This window comes from Rhyacophila brunnea, unplaced genomic scaffold, assembly GCF_057557595.1.
Source record: "Rhyacophila brunnea isolate RB1 unplaced genomic scaffold, BYU_Rbru_1.0 scaffold_22, whole genome shotgun sequence".
NCBI lineage: Eukaryota > Metazoa > Arthropoda > Insecta > Trichoptera > Rhyacophilidae > Rhyacophila > Rhyacophila brunnea.
In genome coordinates this window covers 614,541-629,548 of record NW_028232882.1, presented here as the reverse complement: position 1 = coordinate 629,548, position 15,008 = coordinate 614,541, and the positions used below count along the sequence as shown (strand labels likewise).

The window sequence follows — 15,008 nt, the reverse complement described above, 5'->3', positions numbered from 1 at the left end:
AAGAAGGGTTTATTTTGCGAATAGGTTCGCATGCCCACATCCCAATTGGGGTGGTCGCCAAACTTTCGCAATGGCCTCTTTCAATATTGGTCTCTACCAGTAGGCTAAGTATAATAATATGTATCCTATGTAAATATGTGCGTGTTTAGGTTAGAATGTACAGTATTAAAAATATCATCACCATAATCAGCCGAAGTCGTTCTACTGCTGGATGAAGGCCTGAAAAATGTGTTGGACAATAAAATCACCAAGGTCATAAAACTAAACAAATTATGTATTGATATTATGATACCTAAGTACCTACCTATATTTACGAGTAATTAAAATTTATAGACTATGTACCTCATGGCCCCCACAAGGAGGAGGCTGACAGGGCTCTAGCCTAGGGGCCCGGTCTCAGGGGACGTCCGACGTGGCGGGTCAGTCACATATTTAAGATAAATATACATCACAAATTTGCTCTAATAGCACGTAAAAAAGTCACCTGCGGCGCTATTTCACGAGAGAGAATTTTACATTTAAAAAATTAGGTCGTTAGATGCATTTTTATTGTTTTGTGTTGATACCTACTTGTCAACTACATAATTCAAGTAGATGTATTAAAACTACAAAAATCCCTAAAAATAAACCGAAGGCCCTTACTTTTACCTCTAACACAATTTTGAAAACGCTTCTGTTGTGCATCACACATTAAACTTAGCGATAGGTAGGGGGGCCTGCCAAAGATTCTGGCTGGGGGGGCCGTTTTAGGATGTGTGGGCCATGATGTACCTTCATACCTATTACTTAAGCGACATTTCAAAATATAAAAAAGAAATCATTATTTAATCAATAAAACTAGGTAGGTAGGTACCTACTTACCTATTATGTTTTTAAAATTTGTAGGCAGCTAACTGTTTTATGAAAATGAGACTTCTTTGAATCAATTTTAATGCGATAGGTACTTATACTTACTTATGTACCTATACCTATTTTATCTAGTATTTTTGGGTGTTCTGCATCCACAGCATTTATTTCCTATGAACTACACAACTTCCACTTTGTATTTCGGATCCAAACATAATTTCCCATATTTAAAAAAGAAAAATAACTTGGATACCTAAGTAGGTAGAGTAACCTTGACATTTGTAATAGATTTTTTTAAATTAAAACGTGAGTAAACCAATCAAGTGCTTCGAATTTACTAATACAATTATACGGCGTACGTGAGTAAACCAATCAAGTGCCTGGCTTTTACTAATCAATTATACGGTTACGTATACACACAAATCCTTGTCACTATGTGCAATGGCAAGGTTATCTGGAGAATACTCTACAACCTTTCCTCTCAATACCTACTATTTGTTTTGTCATAACAGAAATAATTCCCATGACATTTTTATTATAAAGCGAATGAAACATATTTAGATATTTAGGTAGTTGGTTTTTGAGTAGGTAATACCTACCTTTGCGATTTTTACCTACCTAGGGGAAGGTTGCGATCATTGGACCAGTGCTTTCATTGGACCACGTAGGTATATCAGAAATAAAAGACGTTAGAAACCATCAGTGACCCCACAAAGCAAGCTTTCCATGCCTCTTCCGCGCCTCTCTTGTTTCAGTCTCGTCTTGGATGTGGTAAATGAGTCACGTTCGTTGGTGTATTCATCGTGCATAAAATATAACAATCAAGTAAAACTAAAACAAATGTAAGTATGATTCTATTAACTATATTTGGTTGTACTTACATCAATTATGTTAGGTAATTAATTTCTATTTGCAACTATGATAATAGTTGTTACGCTAATACTTTGGTTTTTTTGTGAAACTTGTTTTTGTGACAGCACCCGTAGTTGCTATCATTGGACCATGGTTAAACTCTACCATTGGACCGGTCCAATCATGGGAACGATTTTATAACATTTTTCATATTATATTCTTTTTGCATTCCATAATGGCGAAGAGAGGTAATAATATACCTGGAATGAGCCCAGCATGTCATTGGCATTACAGCCATTAAAGAAAAAAGAAGTAGGTTTGAACAAGGCAAGTCGAATGTTTGGAGTTCCAAAAGCGACACTGAAACGAAGACTAGATGGAAGCAATCAAAAACTAAAGAAGAAATTCAGATAGTTGGTTCCGAAGGTGATCTACCATTAGAATTATTAGAGACAGAGCTTTGCGAACACATTCTCGAGCTTGAAGGTTGTTTGTATGGTATCACTCCAGTAGATGTCAGGTGATTGGCATTTCAATTTGCTGAGCAAAATAATATAAAGAATAGATTTAATAAAGAAAAGCGAATTGCAGGAAAGATATGGTATTACGGGTTTATGAAGCGGCGTCCAAACTTGAGCCTACGATAACCGAGAGCTACTTCATTCAACAGAGCTACCAGATTTAATCAAGCTACAATTAAATATTGTTTTGATAAACTTCAGACATCTATGGATATGCATGACATTAACGATGCTCGGCGTGTATTCAAGATTGATGAAACGGGTCTCTCCAACTTGCAGAGAAAACCTAGAACAATTTTGGCATTGAAAGGTAAGCACCAAGTTGGAGCAATCACTAGTGGAGAACGTGGCACAACGACCACAGCTGTATGTTGTGCCAATGCTGCTGGCCTATTCGTTCCCCCGCTTATCATATTTAAACGGAAGAGAGCAAAAGATGAATTGAAAGATGGAGCACCACCTGGTTCAATATTTGCTTTCAACCCCCAGACAGTGGCTATATTAATAAAGAAATATTTTTTCTATGGATGCAACATTTTGTGGAGAATGTAAATCCATCTCCAGAAAAAAAGGTTTGCTTATACTGGACGGTCACACAAGCCACACCAAAAACTTGGATGCAATAGATATGCAAAAAAACATGGTGTAGTAATGCTTTCACTTCCAGCACATACATTCCACAAACTGATGTGTCATTTTTTAAGCCGCTGAGTAGTTATTACATAGATGAAACCAAAAAATGGCTTCGTCAAAACCCTGTGAGATGTGTGACAACATTTCAAGTATCTATGCTCTTTGGATAAGCCTATTCTAGAGCTGTTTCTGTTGGTACGGCTGCAAATGGCTTTCTGAAGACAGGCATTTATCTTCTGAATAAAGATGTATTTGCTGACTATGAATTTGTGATAGCCCATGAAGAATCGGAGAATGCCTTTGTTTCATTTTTATAAAATATTATTATAAAGCACCTTGATTGGACCACGTGTGTAAATTATTATTATTTTTTCAAAGTCCAATGATGGAAACTTAGTGGTCCAATCAAGGAGCATGTGGTCCAAAGACGGAAACAAACAAAAATTTGGTTTTCCTGTTAAATCTCGAAAATGGTTCATTTTATTGGACTGATGCTAAAATGTATACATAATAAAGTAAATAATACATTGAAATGAACAATTTGTTTTATTTTATCAATAATATTTGATGAGTTACACCATCACAATGTTAAGTGGTCCAATCATAGCAACCTTACCCTACCTTACAATTTCAAGTGACACTATTATTCCGAAGAATACTGATTAACAACCACTGCTCTAGTACCTACCTACCTACATAATTAATTAAATAAGTAGGTAGATACTACCTACATACTGCTCAACAGTTCTGTTTTAGATTAACACTATTAGATAGGTACTGATACAATTCTGATACGTATTACTCACCCAAAATATGTAGGTCTATAGTTCCTATAGGTACCTACCTACTTTACAGTGATTATTTATTATTTCCTGTGAAAAACATCGGCTGCTTCATCAAAAAGTAGGTATACTTAAAATATACCTACTAGGTATATAATATAGGTAAGTAGGTAGGTACTTATATTTCGCAATTAACTCCACCATTGCATTCATAATAAATTGGTAGGTACTGATGTACCTAGGTACGATTATTATAGCTTCGTAAAGGTTCGAATCGAACCGTTCGATTGTAGGTGGATAGGTAGGATATGCCCAGGTAGGTAGATACTTAACAGTGGCGAACGATGGAGGTAGGCTGTGGAGATCCGGAATAAATATTGCACACCTTGTCAGTCAAACATATTTTTGTTTTTAACATACCTACTAAGAATACCTACATATTGAAGATGGTTTTTAAATTTCGATTAGGTAAACCCTGCTAAAAATATTCATCTACCTATCTATAAAACATCTAGTTAAATTTTTTTTTGCACCATGTCCGATCCTAATAAGATCATAATGGGCCTCCACAGAGTGGAGGTTTGTATTGACAGATGTTTGTTTTTATGAGAAACGGATGTTAGCCACTTGCTCAACCTTGAAACACAAATTGAAAAACAATACTTAAGTATGTTTATTTATTTGCCAGAACCAAGATTCGAAAATGGAACCAACGACATTAGGTATAAGCCGCTCGACCGTCGTGTTTTATAAAAATGTAAAAAGGTAAGCTTGGTGACTGAGTAACATGTGATAGGTAATAATTGATGCCTCAATAAACGTGTAATTTTTTTAATCTAATATGTAGGTACCTACCTATTATGCACTAAGTTTGTATTCTTAGTTCAATTTAAACAAATAAATATTACTGACAATGTTTAAGGTGCATTATTTATGCTGGATCTCCACAGCGTACCTACCTCCACCTTTCGCCACTGTACCTAAGTTGGTATCTATATATTTTTGATGGGTCAAACTTGGATTTAGTTTACAGTAAGGTCAAACGTTTACATAATTTAGCACATACTACCAAAAATACAAACTCATATCTACTTATTTAAGTACCTACTTACCTATAAGTAATGACATGAAACCCATAAACATTTTTATTATGAGGCTAAAAATCACTTTGCGCTTGGGGCCATTAAGTGTCTTAATCCGCCTCTGGGTAATTAAAATTAATATGATCAATCATACCTACCTAATTACCTGAAAATTATTCAATAAAATTACCCAACGCAATATCAATCAATTAGGTATCCGGTGTATTATTATAGTTATTATGGTTTTGCTATAGGGCGACGTGCGAAATTCAAAAAAATTCCCGCCACCTCTCATTAGAAAACAATGTCATCCTGTCACACCGAACTCTCTTGTTTTTCCTCATCGCTAAGATTTCCTTCCAGCCCCCACTTCGGAAAACGCACGTAGGCTGGTTTGGTCATCTGGCCAATTGCGTGACAGTGAGGGTCGGCCCGCCATGATGGTGGGCGGGACCGGACGGAGCACTCGGCCACGCCCAGCCGGAGACCGTCTCGTAGATTTTTTGATAGAGCTGTCATTTTCACACCGAGCGGCGTGGCATGTGTCAAACGGTCTTCAACAAAAACACACTAACGCAACGATATAACAAAAGTTCGAAATTGAAAATATTATTTCAATGTATTTTTGCTTTTTTACTATTATATGTAGGTACTTATACTCGTATAAGGATAATATGATACCATTAAGATCTTACGACTATGTGTCTGCGGTGGAGTAGTGGCAGAGAGACGGCCTATTCGTGGGTTGTTGGTTTGAATCCAACATTTGGTAAAATTCACACGTTTCCAAAGAAAACACACAATGCGTAGATAACTTCTACTTTTGATCGAAATGGCAGAAAATTGTATGATTTTTAGTTGAGGAAGAGTGTGCATAGATGAGAGGTGCCAGGACATAGAAAAGTACCTACATTCTTCTTCTTACCTATGACTGAAGGTTGCTGACTAATTTACAATAGGTACCTACATCTCATTATATTCTGTCAGTTGCATCGATTTTCCAACACCTGTAATATTGTATCAATATATGTTATTATTTATCTAAATATTTCTCCTTCTATACCTCTGCTGCTGCCTTCTAACTTTCTCTGCATCAGTCATCCTTATCAATGTATAAAAAGTATAGAAAGAATTCAGTCTTTGGAAAAATTCATATGACTTATTTGCTAAACCCATCAACTTTTCATAGATGATGAGATCAGTGCAGATATTCTTATGTCATATTTTTGTTTGCTGGACTAAAACTAATTACTTAACACATTCTTAGTGAAAAACTAAACTATATAGTCATATAACAGGTACCTAATTAAAGTATAGTAAGTATTTTTAACCCATGGTTACAATCATTATTGTTACGAATAATAAAAAGATGTGATACTTTTACAAACGATAAATTTAATTAATTAAATAATGGTTGGATATATTTTTGTAAACACCGTTGAAACGTCAGCGAAAATCCCTGTTTACACCCTCAGTATACGTTGAACCTATAGCAGGGTGGGGATGCGTGAAAGAGAAAGAAAATGTAAAGCTCACCAAGCTTCTATACCAAATCTTGTGTGCTAGAAAGAGATCAAGTATCCTCACGTTGTATGTAAACCACTTTTTGAATCAAAGCCGGCTCACTGAATGAACGAGAGCGTGCTGTGTGCGAGAGAGACATCGCTATATAACGTTCCAGAGCTTTTTGAATTTGAATGTGGAAGTCAGTACTTGGAGGCGGTTGCGCGGGAAATGTTCCGCACGTTCCAAATATGAAATGTAAAATTGACATCCGGTAAAATCGCGGCGCGGCTATCGCTGACAGTTACGTTAGTTCGTATTTTGAATTCGGAACTGTTTTTTTCGGACGGATCATAAATTGAGTTCGGAACTATTTTCTCAAGTGGTGTTTGTTTATGGTTTTGAAACTTTGTAAAAGGTTCGTTTGTATCTACTTATAAAATTCAATTTTCGAACAACATTAAAACTTCAAGTTTGCAAATATTGTTTTTAAAAAATACTTATAATAAAAATTCGTGCCAGACATTAATTAAATTTAAAAAAATATAATCGAAATTGGAGTCCAGCTACACCGACATAAGATTTGTTTGTAATTAAAATAATTCAAATATATAGTTACTTAAAGGTACGTAGGTAGGCACCAACCTACATAATTAGGTACCTACCTATATTGTCGGTGTATGGAAGTGTTACTAAAGTTATTCTGATTGCTTATGTGAGTTTCTTGAAATGAAGTGATTTATGATTATGTAGATAGGTAGGGACATACCTACTGTGTACCTATTTTGTAATTAATAGCTGTCAGTCACATACCTGGGTAGGTAATATCTTCTCTGTGATCTAAAAATTTAGCCAATATAGGTAATATAATCATCTGTTAAAACATATCCTACCCACTTGGGTAGATATATCTACTTAGTACATACTATTCTGTGAAGTTCGCATCCTAAAAAAATAAATAGGTACGTAGTAACTCAGTAAGATTTAATGTTTTATAAAAGGAAGTTGTATAAAACCTAATATGTAGGTACCTAAGTATATGGCTAATGTCATTTTTTTTTACCCAGTGATGTTATGTACCTACCTACCTATCTAGGTACATGATAAAGTGAGAAAAAAATATGTTATGTAAATCATACAAGATTAATTTGTAAGGTTGTATGTAGTGACAGTCTTCTTTACAATAGATACGGTGGTAGATTCGTCACAAAGTATGAATATACTTAATTTTTTAAATGTGCAGATATTTTTCATACCTATAAGTGGCTAAATAACATCTAGCTTATACCTATCTATCTACTGTTAATAAATATCCACAGGGCCGCCGTTAGGAGTACAGCCGCCTGTATGTACCTAGATAAGCGTAGGTAGGCTATATTGCCTTTTTATTTATATTATTAAAATTTAGGTAGATTTCTTTGTATTATACCTATGTCTTTAGGTATCTAAGTAAAAATTTCATTCACTATGTGATAGATAGGTATCTATACTTAAGTGTAAAAATAAAAAAAATCGTGTCAGAATAATATGACTAATATGTATTTTTAACAGTCAATGGTGGTTTATCAATGATTGATTAGGCATTTTTTCTCAAGCATAGGTATTTATGTCCTATCAATAGTTACGATAAAAAATAAATGCATTATTGGCATTGTCTATTAATTATACCTACGGTTGTCAGACGTCCCGATTTTTGTGGAACGTCCCGATTTTTAATCAAAAATAGATTGACTCGTGCAGGACAGCTAAAATCAAGATTATTCAACAAATACAAATAATATCTACCTACATTTAAGTTACTTGTTCAATTTCAATTTAGGCGAGTGTCCGGAAAAATATTGTTTAATATTAATATTTTGATTAAAATTTTTGTAGTTTGAGTTCTGTCATTTATGATTATTATAGAAATAAAAATTGAGTATAAATATTGAACTATGCGTTTTTTAGGTTGCTTTTTTCTCCTAAATCCCGTTTTTTTATTTCACATGATAAAAATTCCGATTTGCTAAAATAATTAAATGGCATTTGCGACTTACACTCGGTCTAGTCTATTATTTACTGATTTTTTTTTCACGGCATTACAAATTATTGAAATTTGTAGGTAGCTAGGTACTTATTATCAGACAAAGTACCTAGGTAGAAGATAATATAAAGAATATTAGGATCAGGGAACAAACAAATAATTAATCTGTCCTATGATTTGGATATAGTTTAATTTAATACAATGTTTAGTCAAAATTCTGTTATGCATAAGGTGTAGGTACATGACTTATCTATCAATATGCCAATATATATATAAGTATATAGGTATATGGGAGGTATATTAAAATAATATGTAAATATCTACAACTGCCTATTTAGAGAAAAATGCATTTTACAGGTAAATAGCATTTTTATAAAGAAAACATCCAGCCCAGAAAAAAATATTATTACTTACTTTATACCTACCTATCAATTTAAGTCCCTACAAACTAGGTACCTATTAAGTATTACAGATACCTAATAAGTAAATTTTAAAATTGCATGACGAGTTTTTAAACAGTGGTATAATACCTATCTATCTACTGTCAATAAATATCCACAGGGCCGCCGTTAGGAGTACAACCGCCTGTATGTAGATAAGCGTAGGTAGGCTATATTCCCTACGATATATTTTAAATATTTTAGTAGGTTTCTTAGATAAGTAGGTACCTATCCAATATTAATATATGGCGGTAATTGGTCGCAAGAAAACGATAGATAAATGGCCTGTGATCACCCTTGACCTTACCGCCTAAGTAGGTATTGACACCTACTAATACATACCTACGAGGAGGTAAGTAGGTACCTATCTGATTAATTATCTATAATTCATTAATATAATTAATTTACCTACCAACAATATACACATAATTATGTTTATTGAGTAGGTATCTAGGTACCTACCTACTTATTGTAAACAAAAATCAAAAGATAAAACAATAGGTATCTTGTTCCTGCTATGTAGATAGGTACCTATTATATTAGAATGATTGGTAGGTTCCCACCTAATTCGTTTATGCCTACCTAAATATTTGTAAAATTGATACCTTATTATTATCTATTGTTAGGTATTAGGAATACACTATGGAACCTATAGGTATTACTCATTTTGGTACTGTTCGGAAATACGGAATACAGCGGAAAACACATTTTGAAAATAGCCGATAAACTGGATTATTTGTTAGGTTAACCTAATCTAACCTAACCTAACCCAAACTAACAAATAATCCAGTATATCGGGTATTTTCAAAATGCGTTTTCTGCTGTATTCCGTATAACCGAGCAGTACCTACCCTTATTTTAATTACCTTCTAAACGAATCAATACACCTACCTACCACGTTACGTTATTATTGATTTCATTTAATAAAACACATTTTTTTTAGTATTCCAGAATTTATATCGTGTTTCATTTAGAATTAGATAATAGCTAGTAGTAGTAATTATTATGTGTACCTAGTTCTAGTACCGAATTTAAAAAAAAATGCAGTGCCGCGACAATATCAAACGGCACAAGGTTAAGATTAAAATTTCCTAAAAATAGTCAACTAAAATAGTAAACAGAAACTCACATAACCAATACGAATCATCTGACAAAATAAAATTAGTAGGTTAGCACGTATCTATCTACGTAGGTATTAATTAATTTCCATTTGTTTTTATTCTTCGTCGTGTGTTGAACGTAGTTAGGCTATAATTTTTTAACTTTTTCATACGGGGTTTTTATTTTCAGTGTAACAAATGATCTGCTTTGAACATTTACTACAAAATGATACTTAGGGGTAGGTATCTGTTTAATAAATCATGTGTAGAACTTTTATAAAACAACTTCAATAATCTACCAATAAACAATTATATATATTTAATAATTTACCTATAATAATACATAGCAATAATATATTAGACATCTATGTCTCAACAAAAAAAGAATAAATGGATTATAAATTACTGTGATTTGTGAAAAACAATAAAATAATCATTTTACTTAGTTAACTAATCAATGTGGAAAAGACAATAAAACCGACAATTATTAATTTAAGATAAAATCGATAAAACTTTGAATCAGTGTGCTGTGAAAAACCACCGCGGGCTTCATCATCCCAAGCCCGTGATGCTGCGTCAGGTCTAGAAGCCATAGATCCTCGCCGAAATCACGACGTTAGGCGCACTGGATCTAGGCGGAGTGTGGGCGGGGGGCGGGGGGCTCCGGCTGTGGGGAGGGGGCGGAAGGGCGCCTTGCTGGCCCCCCCTGCTGCCGTTTCTGCCAGTGCCGCCCTTTGTAGCGAGACCCCCTCCGCCCAGAAGACCGCCCTCCACTGACTCCAACGACGATCAAGGTAAAGGTAAGATTATTATATTACCCGAAATGAAAGTAGGCGCGCGGTATTGATTCGGTTATCCTGCTGTAGTATTATCCTGTCTCAATAAATATCAGACTATCCGTGAATCTGGAATGATATACCTACCTAAGTAGATAACCAGACTTAGGTACTCCAGATCATTATGATTCCCAGCTCTTAGCTGGTCGCCCTTGTTTTGCCGCCAAGGTCTGTAAATCGTCAAACTTATGTCTTATAATACCTACGCGTAAAAATTGTAGAACTTGAAAAAGCACCCATGACTCGCCTTGTAGGGTTTCCAACTATCCCGGTTTCACCGAAATTGTCCCGGAAGAGAAGACTGTGTCCCGGAAACGAGGGAATTTATGTGTCGGGAAGGAAAACCATACGGCCTGACCTGAATTTTAGATGGCATTTTAAAAAGGTGATAAGTACCTACGACTGGAGATTCTTACTTAGGGAGGTACTTGGATAATATACTTAATAAAAAACATTCTAAAAATCAGAATTAGGTAGATAGGTACCTATTAATTTTGTCAAAATAGAAAATATAGTAGGTAATACTGAAAAAAAATATTTAAGCCGCTTAACTCTTACAGTTCGGTTCGGTTTAAAAATAAATAATGCGCGGAGAAAACAATGACCATGACATTAAAAACAATGGTTATCGAGCCGCCACTGTATTCATGATCACTTTCTTTCATCACAAAATTTGGTTAGCGCCAAAAGGGAGTTGTTGAAAGTACGCTGCACCCGGGCTGTGCAATTCAGAGGGCGGCAAAATATGTACCTGATAAAACATTTTCTAATATTAAAAAAATAATATAATAAGTAAGTTATAAACATGTGGAAGGTATGTTGGTAGGAGTTGTACGGAGCGAGAAAAATTGATGTGAATTAAGTCGAAGAATATAACTGTAACAATAATCAAATTCGTCTTGTGTAATTTCTTTTATTTTGTTAACTGTCAATTCATGGTGGAACTGCATTGTATTGTTGTTTTTATTTAATAAAACGCAATTTTTTATAGTACTTATTCCACTTTAATTAATATATTAGGACCGGTTTCGTTCGCCTCAGTGGGATATTTTCAACTGAATACATTTTTTTAAAACAATATTTATCAAACAAAATTCAAAGCGATAGAAATAATATAACAATAGGTACTCGTACATAATAATTATCCGTCCAATAATACCTTCCCAATATCAGACTAATTTGTAACTAATGAGGTTGGACATTAATATTTCATACTACGTCAGGGGCATTAAACAAATTATTTAAAATATTAACAAACCACAAAATATTAACAATCTACACTTACAATAACATTAATCTATGATCTATGCATCAATCACAGATTTTATGTCTTTTGTCAACAATGGATTAAGATTCTTCATGTCTATAAAGTCCAAGATTGCTGATTTCAAATCCATTATTGGGACACTAGTAAACAAACTCACAACATCAAAAGACACGAGTTTTGCATTCACAGGTACCACAACATTTTTGATTTTATCAACTAAATCTAAAGAATTCTTTATTGTAAATTTTGGTATAAAATCTAATTTATATTTGAACAAGTTATTACCTAATTTAGCTAATTTGTATGAAGGCGCAGAATTAAAAGAAACGACTGGTCTTCTAACGAAGAGTATCTGAGAATATTTCAAGAAAAATAGATAAAAAAAATTCAATGTAACATTTTACAACACACAAAATTTAAATTCAATACTGGTGAATACTAAAGATAGAATAGATAAACTAAACCAAAGTGGAATTTATCTATTAAGTTGTGACTCTTGTGATGCCAAATATGTTGGACAAACGGGACGTTCTTTTAATACTAGGATCAAAGAACATTTAGCCTGTGCCAAAAATGGTAATGAATCTTTAGCTTTTGGAAATCATTTAAGTTTAAATAATCACTCTTTTAATATCAGTAAAAATTTTAAAATCCTGCATTTGAATAAGAAATCTATAAAATTGGATAAACAGGAAATCCTAGAAATTAATAGGTATAAATTGTTGCCCAATTCTAATTTGTTAAATGATCAATTATATTTTGTGTCTTCTCCATTATTATACCCTATTTAATATTTGGGATTGTCATAACATAACTTTATATATTGTACATTATTTATTATTTTAATTTTTATTTAATTTTGACTCATATTTTGGCTGTATTTGTTTTTTATTCGATCTCACTTCAATTGATAATATTGTTTTATTTTATTTTTTATTTTATTTTTATTGTAAATTTTGACTAATCATAATTATTTGTTGATATTAATGTTATTGTAAGTGTAGATTGTTAATATTTTGTGGTTTGTTAATATTTTAAATAATTTGTTTAATGCCCCTGACGTAGTACGAAATATTAATGTCCAACCTCATTAGTTACAAATTAGTCTGATATTGGGAAGGTATTATTGGACGGATAATTATTATGTACGAGTACCTATTGTTATATTATTTCTATCGCTTTGAATTTTGTTTGATAAATATTGTTTTAAAAAAATGTATTCAGTTGAAAATGTCCCACTGAGGCGGACGAAACCGGTCCTAATATATTAATTATAGTGGAATAAGTACTATAAAAAAATTTCGTTTTATTAAATAAAAACAACAATCGTCTTGTGTAATTCGTGCGCACTGGAAAAAAGCATCTGAGCATGTTCATGGATAAATTGGTCCACTATAAACTGACTCTTATGTTGAAATATACGAAACACGTATGTTGTAGGTACAATATATAAGATCAAAGGGCGGGTAATTAAAGAAAGAGCGAAAAATAAAGTAAGTATAAGTATAATAATAGCTAGGAAGGTACCTACATAATAAAATTTTACTTATTTAGGAGTTTAAAATCTCCGATCTACTAAATGAATCACAGTTCTATACAAAAAAACTAAAAAGTATTCTCTGAAAGTCTCAATAGAATTCGTCAGTCCTAGCATAGGAGACGTATAAAACGTTTTTGTACCGAAAATGTAAAACAGTAAAGGGCACTAGCAACTAGAGAAATTATAAAGTGAAAAAAAATATTAATGCAATTTTCTATGTAGGCATTACGACGATCACTTATCTCCTTCAATATTATGTTTTCATGCCCATGATATTTTTAGTAGGCAATATTTCAGTTGGCGGCTTTATCTGCTGGAATTAATAGCTATTTTTTCTGGATATTATTTTATTTTTAACCTAATTATAGGTGCAGCCCAGTTACTTGATTATTCGACAAATAAAATGTTGGTAGGTAGAACGATATGTATCTGTTTATAACGCCATGATCATTTTTATTGCGCGCAACACAAAGTCACTCGGTGTACCTATATAAAAATCAATTGTCTCGTAAATATTTATGGAACTTTTGTATTATTATAATTGCAATTGAAATAGATAGACCTAATAAATTTATCAATAGACATAATTTACCATTATTTTCCTGACAGATACGGTGTTGAATAATTATTGTTTGCTTTGACACTATTTCTATTTGCGTTTTTTTAATAGATAATAAGCCCTGCAACACACTGGTGGATTTATTCTGACTTGTCGTTTTCGATAGCTGATAATGATTATATTATTATGAAATTATATTACGTCATTTTATTTATAGCCAGAACCTAAGAAGTCGCCAGATCGACTCATCTATCGTTGATAAATAGCTATCAATCATGGCCCCCAGATCCTAAAGCGGGCCCCCCAGCCAGGATCTTTGGCGGGCCCCCCTACCTATCGCTAAGTTTGATGGCATGTGTGACGCGCAACAGAAGCATTTTCAAAATTGTGTCAGAGGTAGAAGTAAGGGTTTTCAATTTATGTTTAGCTATTTTTGTAGTTTTAATACATCTACTTGATTTGTGGGTTTTTTTTATGGGACATACGTTAAAGTTCCCACCACCACCCGTCATATATGCACAGCCGTGGATATGCACGGCCGCTTTCTATGACGCTTTAAACGTGTCTGAAAGAAGTGATTTTAAGTGCTCATTCCGTCCCGAGACGGAGCCGCACGGAACTGATGCTGCAACCATGCACCGTAGTGCTTAAAGAAGAAAGTTAAGAAATAAATTTTTTGTCGAGTATCAACACAATACAATAAAAAATTGCATCTTACAAACTTATATTTTAGACATTAATAACCCCTTCGTGAAGTAGCGCCGCAGGCGACTTTTTTACTTGTGACGTGTGTTTATCTCACATATCTGATAGATCCGCCACGCCGAGCCCCCTGAGCCTGGGCCCCTAGGCTAGAGCCCCATCAGCCCCTCTTGTGGAAGCCATGCTAGCAATACTTCAGAGTGGCTTGCATAATGACGTTTAATCAATACAATATATTGAAGGCCATCTATTTCAGAATGAAATGATAATGGATAACAATGTGGTATAAACAAACAATCTTACTAATACCAGCAGGCAATTG

General features: G+C 33.7%; 1 protein-coding gene across 1 annotated transcript in view; it reads left to right on the top strand.

The window, feature by feature from the left end:
- The first annotated feature begins 2,432 nt into the window (after positions 1-2,432).
- Positions 2,433-15,008, top strand: part of OdsH (Ods-site homeobox) — a 138,179-nt gene continuing 125,603 nt past the window's right edge. Inside the window, exons 1-2 of the mRNA XM_085949883.1 lie at positions 2,433-2,711; positions 10,378-10,582. Coding sequence (XP_085806009.1) covers positions 2,433-2,711; positions 10,378-10,582 — 484 coding nt within the window. The remainder of the gene's footprint in view (positions 2,712-10,377; positions 10,583-15,008) is intronic.